Consider the following 15,000-nt stretch of genomic DNA (forward strand, 5'->3'; position numbering starts at 1 on the left):
GACTGAGATGCACTTGAGCAAGGCACCGAACCCCCCCAACTGTGGCATAAATGGCTGCCCACTGCTCCAGGTGTGTGTTCACAGTGTGTGTGTGTGTGTGTGTGCACTTTGGATGGGTTAAATTCTGACTATGGGTCACCGTACTTAGCCGTATATCACGTCATGTCACGTCTACAGCAACAACAGCAATAAACATTAGCCAAAATCGTGGACAAGCAAGCTGTGTCCAAGCTACTATCCAGTACCTCTGGATCAATTCCGCTGCTTTTCCCATGAGTCCCACCTTGGACTCTGACTTTATAGCCAGGACGAGACCCCAGAATCTTGTATAAAATACAAAATCATGATACAAAAGTGGTGGTTATTCCGCACCCTACCCAAATAGTCATTTTGGGATCTGATTGGCCAGGGGCTTTAGGGAGTAAGCCACAAATAAGAAACAGGTGCACCACAATAATTTGCTCATTCCCTCAAACTCCTGCTGCGGACTATCGCTAAACCATCCTCCCACCTGCCACACTCACCTTTACCTCCCTAATCCTGAGCGTTTTCGTTTCAGTCTTCTGCAGCTAATAATTTCATCAAGTTGCATCTCATTCAGAGGAATTAGTAACATCCCAGACACGGTTTACAGACCCTGCTACTTAGGGGTGCTTAAGTCTTACGTTTGAAAGGGAAAAAATACATTTAAGTGGGTAAATGGTGCATTTTAAATGGGTGGGAAAGTTGAAATGTTTTACACATATAGTGAAATTTGAAGAAATGATGGAAAATTGATGGATAAGAGAATGTGTGTGTGTGTGTGTGTGTGTGTGTGTGTGTGTGTGTGTGTGTGTGTGTGTGTGTGTGTGTGTGATGTCTCAACAAAATTGTAATGTGAAGGCTTATGCTAAGAAAGTATGTATCATTCTCACATATGTGGGTAGGTTTTAAAAAGTAATCAAAATGGACATACAGGAAAAACAAAGAAACTACAAACAGAATTAAATATAGCTAATGTTAATCATGGGGGCACGGTGGCTTAGTGGTTAGCACGTTCGCCTCACACCTCCAGGGTTGGGGGTTCGATTCCCGCCTCCACCTTGTGTGTGTGGAGTTTGCATGTTCTCCCCGTGCCTCGGGGGTTTCCTCCGGGTACTCCGGTTTCCTCCCCTGGTCCAAAGACATGCATGGTAGGTTGATTGGCATCTCTGGAAAATTGTCCGTAGTGTGTGAGTGTGTGAGTGAATGAGAGTGTGTGTGTGCCCTGTGATGGGTTGGCACTCCGTCCAGGGTGTATCCTGCCTCGATGCCCGATAACGCCTGAGATAGGCACAGGCTCCCCGTGACCCGAGAAGTTCGGATAAGAGAATGAATGAATGAATGAAGTGAGGAACATGTGCAGCGTTTAAAAGTCAATACACAATTTAAAGGCCACTAGCAGAAGTGTGAATAATTTCCATCGCTCTGAAAAGCTAGCTGCGTATTTCTGCCTTATTTGTCGAATGCTTTCGACTCGGCTTATTCTCTACAAGACAGTAAACCTTGTGCAAATCTTTTAGACAAATGTTTTCTTTTAAATATGAATGTGGACCACGTACGGCGCTAGGAGCCAATTAGTCTGAAAGCGAGACACAGAAAGAGTCGACACTCCTCAGTTCCAACATGAGCTTTGACGTGTTGATGAATTAAGCCCATATTTATGATGGGATAACGATATATCTGTAGCTAGTGATAACATTCACTCGAGTGTATTGATAAACGCTTGCAGTTTGCCTTAAAGCTAGAAATACTGCCAGAGCTGCTGTTATAGACAATGACACCTTCGGACCAATCAGAATCTTATAGACTTTACAGGTTTGAGATATTAGTCTTCTTTATTATTTATTGTCAAGTCCACAGGAAACTGGTAGCCTGGATCTAATCAGGTAGCTAATTTAAATACATGAATATTGACAGTGTATTTAATTTGTCAGTGACTTAGGGGCTTTTTACACCTGGTCACTTCCTGCGTTTTCTGTGATCCGATAGCTACCCGATGGTAAAAAGACCAGGTCTAAATGCCCTCCGAAACGTTTTGGAGACGGATATAAACCCGATGGTACAAACCCCTTCAGGAGGTGGTCTGGGACGCGTTTCAGATGAAACTGGACAGGTGTAAATGAATGTGGTTGTTCGAGCCACATACGTCAGCGCTATACTCCTCCCAAACGGAAGTACGTCACTCGCAGGTGATCTTTCACCCAGGCGTCTCGTCGGGTCTTAAAACGCGCTGCTGCCGCCAGCGAAAACGCAGCAAACAGTAAACACTGTTTTTTGTAGCATAAACGTCGTAACAAGTTTTTTCATCTTCTTTTTGATCGCGTTCTGAAAACCGCATACACCAAAGTGTGTTCCGTTTCAATTACCCCGGAAATGAGGTAAAATATATTAGCCTTTTGGGCGGGAGTAGAAAGACCGGATCGATATCCGATCCGCCGAGACGCGTTTATGTGGCCTGATGTAAATGGGACAGTTTTAACAAATCAGACGGCTATCGGATCAGAGACAACACACGAAGTGACCGGTGTAAAAATGAATCGCTATCAGTAGGAAACCCAATAAAGAGGCCATCAATTCTGACCTGTTATACATCCAGAGCTAAAAAGTGTTCACTGGGCAAAGAAGAAGCCATCATTTATTTCCAGCATAAGTAAAGACCTAGCTAAGAGAAAAGACATACACCTTCCCCAAAAGACCTAGTGAATTATTTTTTTCCTCAGACTGAGTTCTTAGAATATTCATATTATATTCTCTTGCAGTCCTGAGGCAGTGCAGTTCCTGTAACCAGGTGACCAGTCGCCTCCCTGGGGAGAGAGCGAGTGAGCTGGGGAAAGAAAAATGGCTGAAAGTGTATGTGTACAGTACCTGGCCTCGACATTGTCCCTGTGACAAAACTCTATTTCTTTTTTCAGCTGTCACCCCTGTGTGAAGGCCCTTTGTACTCGTCTCCATCTCCCCCCTCCTCCCGCTGCTAGTATTCTGCTACGATATCCACATTTAGTCATTGTGAAGACAAAATGTGGGACTCCTTGTGACCATGCGGAAGATTCGAATCTTAGCTCCCGTGTCTCATCTTAATCGTTCTGGAACCTCATACTGTCTGGTTACCGAGGTTCATCTTGCGAATCCTGTTCTTGCCGAGTCTTCAGATCGTTATACGTGTACTCGAATGAGGGTCACGCTGTGCTTATTTAAATCATAACGACAGTATCGTTATTGTGGATCGTTCCATGAGGAGCACTAAATCAGGCAATGACATACAATAGAAACAGTTCATGGATGAGAGGAGTAAACTGGTATGCATAAGGTAACGACCAGTAATAACCTGCAAACAGGGGAAAGGATTGACTACGGGTTATTAGGGGCGTATAAAGGAATGGGATCTGGAAGGAACCGAGAGTCTTTCCATCACTTGATGTATGAAAGTAGTGAAAGTCTGGAATTGGGTAGATGTGCCAACTGGAGGGGCAGGAATTATTGGGATGTGTAAGTTTCTCGAGCAATAATGTGTAAAATGGGCAGGAATGAGCCAGAATGGGCAGGAATGAGCAGGAATGGTAATTGGCCATAGACGGGAAATGGCAGAAACCGATTAGCGGTGATTCATGAACAGGTGAAAATTGTCAGTTGTCCAGTTGAGATGTATGATGAAAGTAGAATCTATGTGAATTGGAATTTTCCCATTGTGTCGTAAAAGTACATTTTGTTTGGGTGGGGGTGGGGGTGGGGGTGTTTTCCATCGATTAGGGATTGTCCAGCAGTGTGTCATGAAAAAGGTGAAAAATGGGAACTGGCAACTATCGGTATATGGATGGGTGGGAATTGAGGATCGGCCACTAGTGACTTGTGAAGGGGTGTGAATTGTGAGGAACTGGCAACTGACTTGTTGTGGCATATGAAAATGTAGTAAAGATGTAAAAAAGGAAAGTGTGAATTAGAAATTGCCCAGTAGTGACATAGGAATGGGTGTAAATTGATCATTTGCAAGTCGTGATGCTTGAAGGGGTGGAATGTGAAGGAACTGGAAATTAACCAGGAACGTGGTATAAATAAGGGGACAGGAACTGGGAATATGTTAGTCCTGACATAAAAATGGGGGTAGAATTAGTTGCTAGCCTTAGTTAAGGGTTAACTGGGAAGAATCAGTTTGTGGTGGTGGCCAGTAGTGACGTAAATAGAAGTAAGTAGACAAGAATAGGTGGGGATTGAAAATTTTCCACAAATTAGGTATGAACGGTAGAAATTGACCAGTATGCGTATATGTAGAAAGGGCAGTGATACAGGATAAAGGAAGTGGAATCTGTAGGAATTGGCCATTGGTAATGCATGCACTCATCAGTAATGATGTTCGAGGGCTTTTCAATCGGGTGGAATCTGTACTTTTTATGCAAAGGGGGAGTGTAACTGGTAATTTGCCAGTTGTGAGTGGGAAATTGCTGGGAAGTGCCTAGTTATAATGCATAACGAGAACTGTGAGAACTGAACATTTCCAGTCATTACGTATGACCAGAAGAAAGGGGAATAGATCAAGAATGCTACGATTTGCGTACGGTTCATTTTTCCCTATTTCACTATTGTGTTCCTCGGGTAAGGTTGCTAAAAGTATGTGATTTTCAAGCTTTTAACACTTTGTGTTTATCCCCCTGCTTCCCTGCGTCCCATATGGAGCAGACGACCTTCAAACTATTCTGAACAATCGTGAAGACGCCAGGCTTTCTGACGCTCAGGCTTGTTTTTTTACAGGTTTAGTTATCACCGCTAATAATTGCCACTTCAGAGAGTTTAGTTGAGTCGACTCGTGTGGAAAAGAAAGAGTCATTTTATTTATATACAGTATTTTGTCTGAATATTTCTTTCCCCTCGAGCTACAGCAGATCAACGCGCATACTGAAACGATCTGTTTGCAGTGCTAGCTGTTATATCTTTACCATAGATCATACAGAGAAAATTCAGACAACTAACTGCACAGACAAAGGTGTAGATTTTAGGCTTTTTCTTATTTTTCTTTCTGCTTTATTGGTCTTTCTTGTAACAGTCTGGTTCGCTTGCGTTTGTTGCCTCCAGACTGCAATTCTACTCACAAAGCCTGCCTTAAGATCAATGGCATCAGAGACTCTGAGAAACAGTAAGGCTGCTTGCCAAACAAGTAATACTTTATTTACTCTGCCGCAAAGAATAAATAATGTCACGTAGGCAGAGAGCTACACCACCATCCTACCGTACGTTAACGTCGGAGTTCGCCGGGCCGTGAAGACTTAACACGTTCGGAGCCTCATTCAAAGGTACATCAAACACCAGCAGTGACTTCAGTATGAAAAATTTACACCACAGCATTCATCAACCAATAAGAAACTCAATCTCCAGGATTAACAGTTGGCGCTATTTCTATTTTTGCCACTATGTGATTGGCAGAAAAAAAAACAATCCACTAATTATTGGTGATGTAAAAAAAAAAAAAACTATATTGATTTTTTTTTAACTTCCAGTATTTATTTTGTTCACTTGTTCCTTGTTGACCTTTACTGAAAACACCCACATGCTCAACTTACTCTATTGTAGAACATGTTACATTTCTTTACATTAGTTTCATCCTATATTCATTCATTCATTCATTCATTTTCTACCGCTTATCTGAAATTCTCGGGTCACGGAGAGCCTGTGCCTACCTCAGGCGTCATCGGGCATCGAGGCAGGATACACCCTGGACGGAGTGCCAACCCATCACAGGGCACACACACACTCTCATTCACTCACACACTCACACACTATGGACAATTTCCCAGAGATGCCAATCAACCTACCATGCATGTCTTTGGACCGGGGGAGGAAACCGGAGTACCCGGAGGAAACCCCCGAGGCACGGGGAGAACATGCAAACTCCACACACACACAAGGCGGAGGCGGGAATCGAACCCCCAACCCTGGAGGTGTGAGGCGAACGTGCTAACCACTAAGCCATAACAATTGATGAGTACATGGTATATAAAGTGCTTATTAATACTGAAATAAACATTTTATAAACAACGATCGAGCACAAACCAGTTAAAAAAACAGAGTTTTTTACCTTCGTTCTAAGGATGATTGTATTAAAAGTCAGGTGTTTTTCATGAATAAAAGAATTGTACTTAATTATCTTATAAAGACCTTTAATGCAGGTTGATATAAGATTAGAGAAGTCCACCATCATCCCTGCGACAAAGCAGTAACACACAAACACATTTTATTACATGTCAAATGTCTTTAAAGCCAAACAAACACAAGACAAACATCAGCTGGTCCTCAAATGTCTATAGAAAAAAAAAACGGTACAAATACTGTGTGTGTGTGTGTGTGTGTGTGTGTGTGTGTGTGTGTGTGTGTGTGTGTGTGTGTGTGTGTGTTTAGGAAGAATGCCGCTCCTCAGTTTGACACATAACCACAAAAAATACATCAACCACCCATCAGTAAAATGACCATTACTCTACATTCCTCTATCTCTCGCTCCTCTTCCCATTTTCTCCCACCATCTCACCACAACTGACATCTTAAGTGCTGCGAGCATCCGCTGCCTCCCTGAACCAGGCCATTAAAGCCCACCAACACCCCTTCACACCTCCCCGACCCCACAAACACATCAGTGTAGAAACGCAGTCAGACAGTGCGACAGGACACAAACATAAATCCGAGCTGTCGCCATCTGCTGAAAGAGAGCCTACACTTAGCCGTGTTAGCACTCCAAACCCATTATCAAGCTCGGAGTCCCGACGACAGGCACGACACTGTAATCTACCGGCTGCTGAAAACAATCGTCCGGCAGCGGGAAGAAAGTGCCGAGGCATTCCCTCATTTCTTTTACACGTGCCTGCCTTTTAGTCCATTAAGCTGCAAAACTAAAGCACTCTCTAATATCAGGAGCAGAACATTCTCACAGTTAGACACAGACGACAAAGCAGGACAAAGGCAGGGTCTCCGAATAGAATCAAACCGAAAGTAATGGCACACCCCTTCTTTTTTTTTTTTTTGCTGACCCCCCGAGTCCGGGCGAAAATATTGAATAAATAATAGATTTGATTTATTGAGCTAGAGAATCTTCCGAACCAAAGATATTACTCAGATCTAAACTAGACTCATGAGTTCAGCAAGATACATGAACCAGAGCAGGGTTTAGGAGCGTAGCACGGCTAAGGCTACGGCTCCAAGGACCATTTCTGGAATCTGAACAAATCCTTCAAGAGGAAACAACTGGCTAATCTAGAACTTAGTGAATCGGTATATTTCTTATTTTGCCTGTTACTCAGTTGTTAGATTGCTACATACATAGGAATCATGTTTACTGTATAAGGGGACATCGTGGCCTAATGGTTAGAGAGTCTGACTCCTAACCCTAAGGTTGTGGGTTCGAGTCTCGGGCCGGCCATGACTGAGGTGCCCTTGATCAAGGCACCGAACCACCCCAACTGCTCCCCGGGCGCCGCAGCATAAATGGCTGCCGACTGCTCCGGGTGTGTGTTCACGGTGTGTTTGTGTGTGTGTTCACTTTTGTGTGTGTGCATTTTGGATGGGTTAAATACAGAGAACGAATTCTGAGTACGGGTCACCGTACAGTACTTAGCCGTATGTCACGTCACTTTCACTTCACTAATATATTTGTATTCAATTTTTTGTTTTGTTTTTAAAAATCGTAATTGCTTTTGAATACGTTTTTGAGATACAACTATCTATTAAACAGGCAACTCAATCAACAACTCTACATTAAATTCTAAACTTCAGCTTAGAACACATCTACGTATCAGCAGCGATCATTAGGGGTCCAAGCACTTTTTGTTTGTAGGTTTTGCGGACAATTTCGGAATTCGGTCAGACGGACAGTTAGAACTAAGTGCTATAGAAAAAAAAAACTGAACATCGGCACAGAGAACATCGGCACAGAGAACATCGGCACAGAGAGCATCAGCACAGAGAACATCGGCATACAGAGCATCAGCACAGAGAACATCGGCATAGAGAACATCGGCACAGAGAACATCGGCACAGAGAACATCGGCACAGAGAACAACGGCACAGAGAACAACGGCACAGAGAACATCGGCACAGAGAACATCGGCACAGAGAACATCGGCACAGAGAACATCGGGAAAAAAGAGAACATCGGCACAGAGAACATCGGCACAGAGAACATCGGCACAGAGAACATCGGGAAAAAAGAGAACATCGGCACAGAGAACATCAGCACAGAGAACATCAGCACAGAGAACATCGGCACAGAGAACATCGGCACAGAGAACATCGGCACAGAGAGCAGGAAGTGACTCAGTGCACACTCACAGCTTGAACTCTGTAGGAAATAAAAGAGCGAACACATCTGCAGACTCACTGTGGACCTGCACTTTATTCATGCAGCCATTCAGAGGAAGAAAAACAGCAGTTTCTACACACACACACACACACACACACACACACACACACACACACACACACACACACACACACACACACACACACACACACACACACACACACAAACACACACACACATATACATATACACACCACACACACACACACACACACACACACACACATATATATATACACACCACACACACACACATACACACACCACACACACACATACAAACACACATACAAACACACACACAAACACATTCTTACTTTTGTCCTTGGTTACTGTAAGTGTTGTCGTATGAGTCGTACCCTTGGTCATCGTAGGCTGTTCCGTATCCGTCATCGTATTCCTGTTTAGAGAGAGAGAGAGAGAGAGAGAGAGAGAGAGAGAGAGAGAGAGAGAGAGAGAGAGAGAGAGATGAAACAAATATACACTCGAGAAATCTGCCATGTATCAAGTGTATGAAGAGAGCGAAATGAAACAGATGAAGAAGAACATGAAGCAGGACAACTGCTCTATTATTACAGATGATCTGTAATGTAATCTCAGCACTCGTCCTGATCGGGGACGTGATGTCAGGGTGAAGAGTCAGGCAGATGTTTAGTGTCACACACACACACACACACACACACACACACACACACACACACACACACACACACACACACACACACACAGAGTACTCTCAGTAAAGAGGTTAATCTCCTCCACTGGACCTCTTTACATATTAATAGTCCATTAGCAGAGGAGAGACAAAGCAGTGGAGTGGAGAGCAGCACAGATGACACAAAAACATGGTAGAATGCCTCATGTCTCATATCCAACACCGGCCATGGATTTCTTCATCAAAGCTGTGTACAGCAGCTAGACCTGATTCCGGTAGACAGACATACACACGTACACAAACACACTGCGAGCTTTGATGCGTCAACACACAGCAGGACAAATCAAATTTATTTCCTAAATCAGATTTCTAGACTCTGTCTGTGCTGCAAATGATAAGAGACCAAATCAGATCAGTGTGTTCTGTTCGCTGTCCCTTATATCTGATTATTATAGTGAGAATGGAAGTGTGTGTACGGTGAAGTCGAGCCGAGCAGGAAAACCTTCGCTAGTTACTAACAGTGTGGATTAGCTTTATATTGTGGAAAATTTCCTGAAGTACAGAAAGGTTTTAATTCCTCCAGGTTCTGTCCTCCTCTGAGTCTGTAGGGGGTGTAGACTGATTGGCATCTCGAGTTTGTAAGTGTGTGTGTGTGTGTGTGTGTGTGTGTGTGTGTGTGTGTGTGTGTGTGTGTGTGTGTGTGTGTGTCCTGTATAGATGGATTGATTTATTTTGCTTGTTATTATTATTATTATTATTATTATTATTATTATTATTATTATTATTATTATTATTATTATTATTTAGTATTCATGGAAAATGTTTATTTTAATTCATATTAAATATGTTTTAACATTAATAATTTTAACATTTTATAATATTTTTAAAATAAATATGCTATGGTTCTTTTGTTTATTTATTTATTCATGTATTTATTCATTTATTTAATAATTATCTTTCAATTACATATTTATTTTTTCCATTTTCTGATTATTGTTTCTCTCTATTTTTCCTCCCAGGAAAGCACTTAAATCTCTTTATTATTATTATTATTATTATTATTATTATTATTATTATTATTATTATTATTATTATTATTATTATTATTATTATTATTATTATTATTCATGTCAAATATTTTATTCTAATTTGTATTACATATTTTTAACATTAATATTATTAACATTTTATAATATTTTTAAAGAAATATTCTTGGTGATTTATTTATTTATTTATTTGTTTGTTTGTTTGTTTGTTTACTTTAGAATTATGCATTTTTAATTTTCTATTACATTTTTATTTTCTCCATTTTCTGATTATTGTTTCTCTCTATTTTCCCTCCCAGGAAAGCACTTTAATCTCTTATTATTATTATTATTATTATTATTATTATTATTATTATTATTATTATTATTATTATTATTATTTAGTATTCATGTAAAATGTTGTACTTTAATTTCTGTTTTTATATTGAATCTGGTATAGAGAGGAAAAGTGTCTCTGTCCAGCTGTTAACCTGAGCGTAGCCCTAATGACAGGAGTCTTATTCAGCTGTTATAATGAAGCGTGTGTCACTGGAAGGTGACGCTGATGTCATTAACTGCTGTAACACGGTGGGATTCTGCAGCGCTTCACATGTCCTCCTCTCCATCCTGCTCTCCTAAAGCCCAGTCACACTTCAAAGCTAAGCTGCACTCGGGCTAAAGCAGGATAAACGGAACTAAAGACTCTGACCTCTCTGTGTTCTCCTCCATCACTCCGTCTGTCACACTTTCTCAGCTCCAAATCCATTCATCCCCAATTAACATGCGTGAAATCAACCACTCGGGGATTTATCAACATCACAATGTGAACACACAGAGGAAAAGAAATAGATATATAGCGAGCATGGGATCTATAATATGTCTGTGTATATATATCAATATAGGTAGAAATCTAATAGATTAGTAATATGATATATATATATGAGGGTTGACGAAAGAGAACTCCATGTATATATGTATCTATATATGTATATTATATAGGTTCTATACCTCTATCTATTCTGGGATTCGTATATATCCCTTGATACGTCGACGATATTTGTTCTCTATCTTATCATGCACAAATCTACTACGAAACACTTAGCTAAATTATCGAATTGCTATCTCTCTCTCTCTCTCTCTCTCTCTCTCTCTCTCTCTCTCTCTCTCTCTCTGTCTCCCTCGCTCTCTCTGTCTCTCTCTCTCTGTCTCTCTCTCGCACTCTCTCTCTCTGTCTCTCTCTCTACCTACCCCCCCCCCTCTCTCCTTCATTAAGAGGACCCGAACCCAGAGGACAAGTGTGGGGACAGAGACGGTTCTCTATGAAGATGTTCTGACGCCTAACAGGGTAAATTGTGTCCAACAACTTTTTACATGTCTGTCTCAAGTATTTGCTTCTTTCTCTCTTTCCTGATTTCTCTATCATAAGAATACACACACACTCCACACACACACACACACACACACACACACACACACACACACACACACACACACACACACATTAGTGAATGATGATGAAGATTTTCGGTAAAGTCTAAGATCTTCTCTGCATTTTCACCACAGATAAACCATCACAACCTTTTTTTTTCTTTCACAGGTCATTCTAAAGCCTGACGAGTTCAATCCCGGGCTGGAAGACGAGAGGAGGAGGAGGAGGAGGAGGAGGAGGAGGAGGAGGAGGATGGTGACAGTGTTAGGTGTAGAAGCTAAGTGAGCAGGACAGCCTGAGATGGTGAGTGCTCATTACGTTCAGGTTATTAAGTTGGACATGTGACCATATGGTCCTTAATGAAATTGTCTCGGGTTGATTTCAACTTCCTGTTGTGGGATTTGGGGTTTGGCAGGAAATTTGGCAGGAAATTCACTAAACATCATGAGGCTGAAAACATTGTTCAGCTTTAAGGAGGAGCAGAAACGGTGACTCTGTAATTGGCTGTGCAGATGGAGACAAAGACATCCTACTGGTGGAGGCGTGGCCTGTGTGTTTTAATTACAGTGATGGAGGCGTGGCCTGTGTGTTTTAATGACAGTGATGGAGGTGTGGCCTGTGTGCTTTAATTACAGCGATGGAGTCGTGGCCTGTGTGCTTTAATTACAGCGATGGAGTCGTGGCCTGTGTGCTGTAGTGACAGTGATGGAGGCGTGGCCTGTGTGCTGTAGTGACAGTGATGGAGGCATGGCCTGTGTGCTGTAGTGACAGTGATAGGGGTGTGGCCTGTGTGCTGTAGTGACAGTGATGGGGGTGTGGCCTGTGTGTTGTAGTGACAGTGATGGAGGCGTGGCCTGTGTGTTTTAATTACAATGATGGAGGTGTGGCCTGTGTGCTGTAGTGACCGTGATGGAGGCGTGGCCTGTGTGCTGTAGTGACAGTGATGGGGGTGTGGCCTGTGTGCTGTAGTGACAGTGATGGGGGTGTGGCCTGTGTGCTGTAGTGACAGTGATAGGAGTGTGGCCTGTGTGCTGTAGTGACAGTGATGGGGGTGTGGCCTGTGTGCTGTAGTGACAGTGATGGGGGTGTGGCCTGTGTGCTGTAGTGACAGTGATAGGGGTGTGGCCTGTGTGCTGTAGTGACAGTGATGGGGGTGTGGCCTGTGTGCTGTAGTGACAGTGATTGGTGTGTGGCCTGTGTGCTGTAGTGACAGTGATGGGGGTGTGGCCTGTGTGCTGTAGTGACAGTGATGGGGGTGTGGCCTGTGTGCTGTAGTGACAGTGATGGGGGTGTGGCCTGTGTGCTGTAGTGACAGTGATGGGGGTGTGGCCTGTGTGCTGTAGTGACAGTGATGGGGGTGTGGCCTGTGTGCTGTAGTGACAGTGATGGGGGTGTGGCCTGTGTGCTGTAGTGACAGTGATGGGGGTGTGGCCTGTGTGCTGTAGTGACAGTGATGGGGGTGTGGCCTGTGTGCTGTAGTGACAGTGATGGGGGTGTGGCCTGTGAGCAGAGTGCACAGTGATGGGGTGTGCTGTAGCTATGACATGATGTGTGCTGGTGAGTAGTACAGTGATGGGGGTGTGACTGTGTGCTGTAGTGACAGTGAGGGGGTGTGGCCTGTGTGCTGTAGTGACAGTGAGGGCGATTTGCCCTGTTGCTGTAGTGACAGTGAGGGGGTGTGGCCTGTGTGATGTAGTGACAGTGATGTGGGCTGTGTGCTATACTGAGTGCATGCTTGTAGTGACAGGATGGGGGTGACGGTGCTGTAGTGACAGTGATAGGTGTGCCCTGTGTCTAGGACAGTGATGGGGGTGGCATGTGTGCTGTAGTGACAGTGATGGGGGTGTGGCATGTGCTGTGGACAGGATGTGCGTGGCTGTAGTGACAGTGAGGGGGTGGCTGTGGCTGTGTGACAGTGATGTGGCCTGGTGCGAGTGACAGTGATGGGGGTGGGCTGTGTGCTGTAGTGACAGTGAGGGGGTGTGGCCGTGTGCGATAGGACAGGATGGGGGTGTGGCCTGTGTGCTGTAGTGACAGTGATGGGGGTGTGGAAGGGCAGGGGAAGGGCAGGGGAAGGGCATGGGAAGGGCAGGGGAAGGGCAGGGGAAAGGCAGAGTGGAAGGGCAGGGGAAGGGCAGGGGAAAGGCAGAGTGGAAGGGCAGGGGAAGGGCACGGGAAGGGCAGGGGAAGGGCAGGGGAAGGGCAGAGTGGAAGGGCAGGGGAAGGGCAGGGGAAGGGCACGGGAAGGGCAGGGGAAAGGCAGAGTGGAAGGGCAGGGGAAGGGCAGAGTGGAAGGGCAGGGGAAGGGCAGAGTGGAAGGGCAGGGGAAGGGCAGAGTGGAAGGGCAGGGGAAGGGCAGAGTGGAAGGGCAGGGGAAGGGCAGAGTGGAAGGGCAGGGGAAGGGCAGAGTGGAAGGGCAGGGGAAGGGCAGGGTGGAAGGGCAGGGCAGATGCCTACTACTTCTACTCTAGGCAAGTTTATGTGTAGTTACTGTACTACATTTGTATTGCTTCAGTATTGTGCACCAGAGAACAAACGCAGGCGAACACTTACATAGTGTGTCTTAGTTTGTTCTTATCTGTGCATTTTAATTATTTTTACTTATGATAGAATTGTTAGATTTTATTCGTAATTTTATTTTATTTGCTTTACATATATTACATGCACTTATTTGTGTTACATTGATTTCAATAAAAAGTGTGCGTGTGTATGTGTGTGTGCGTGTGTAGGTGTGTATGTGTATGTGCGTGTGTAGGTGTGTATGTGTGTGTGTGTGTGTGTGTGTGTGTGTGTGTGTGTGCGCGCATGTGTATGTGTCTGTATGTGTGTGTGCGCGCATGTGTGTGTGTGTGTCTATATGTGTGTGCGTGTGTATGTGCATGTGTGTGTGTCCGTGTGTGTGTGTGTGTCCATGTGTGTGTGCATGTGTGTGTGCATGTGTGTGTTCATGTCTGTGTATGTGCGTGTGTAGGTGTGTATGTGTGTGTGTGTGTGTGCGCGCATGTGTATGTGTGTCTGTATGTGTGTGTGCGCGCATGTGTGTGTGTGTGTCTATATGTGTGTGCGTGTGTATGTGCATGTGTGTGTGTCCGTGTGTGTGTGTGTGTCCATGTGTGTGTGTGAGTGGTGTGAATGTGTGTGTGTCAGTGTTGGTGTGTGGGTGTGGTGTGTAGTGTGTGTGTGGTGTGTGTGTTGGGGTGTGTTATTGTGGGTATGAATTGTGTGTCGTGGTGTGTGGGGATGTGTTGTGCGTGTTGTGTTGTGTTTGTGTTGTGTGTGTTGTGTGTGTGGTGTGTGTATGTGTGTGTGTGTGTTAGTGTGTGGTTCGTGTGTTTATAGTGTGGTGTTAGTGTGTAGTGTGTGTGTACGTGTGTGTGTGTTCGTGTGTGTGTGTGTGTGTGTGTGTGTTCGTGTGTGTGTTCGTGTGTGTGTGTTTGTGTGTGTGTGTGTGTGTGTGTGTGTGTGAATGTAAACACAGGTTTTACTTTTTGTTCTTTTCATTGTCTAAAAGTTTTTAGAGTTTTTTTTCTCTTCT

At 43.9% G+C, this 15,000-nt stretch overlaps 1 protein-coding gene across 2 annotated transcripts in view; it reads right to left on the reverse strand.

Annotated features, from left to right (window-relative positions):
* khdrbs3 (KH domain containing, RNA binding, signal transduction associated 3) overlaps positions 1–15,000 on the reverse strand; it is a 146,774-nt gene that overhangs the window by 17,734 nt on the left and 114,040 nt on the right. Inside the window, exon 7 of one of the 2 annotated variants that reach the window (XM_027174647.2) lies at positions 8,716–8,756. In XM_027174647.2, the coding sequence (XP_027030448.1) occupies positions 8,716–8,756 (41 nt within the window). Of the gene's footprint in view, positions 1–8,673; positions 8,757–15,000 lie in introns of both variants that reach the window. The other variant, XM_027174646.2, reaches the window with a different exon arrangement.

This window comes from Tachysurus fulvidraco, chromosome 10, assembly GCF_022655615.1.
Source record: "Tachysurus fulvidraco isolate hzauxx_2018 chromosome 10, HZAU_PFXX_2.0, whole genome shotgun sequence".
Taxonomy (NCBI): Eukaryota; Metazoa; Chordata; class Actinopteri; order Siluriformes; family Bagridae; genus Tachysurus; species Tachysurus fulvidraco.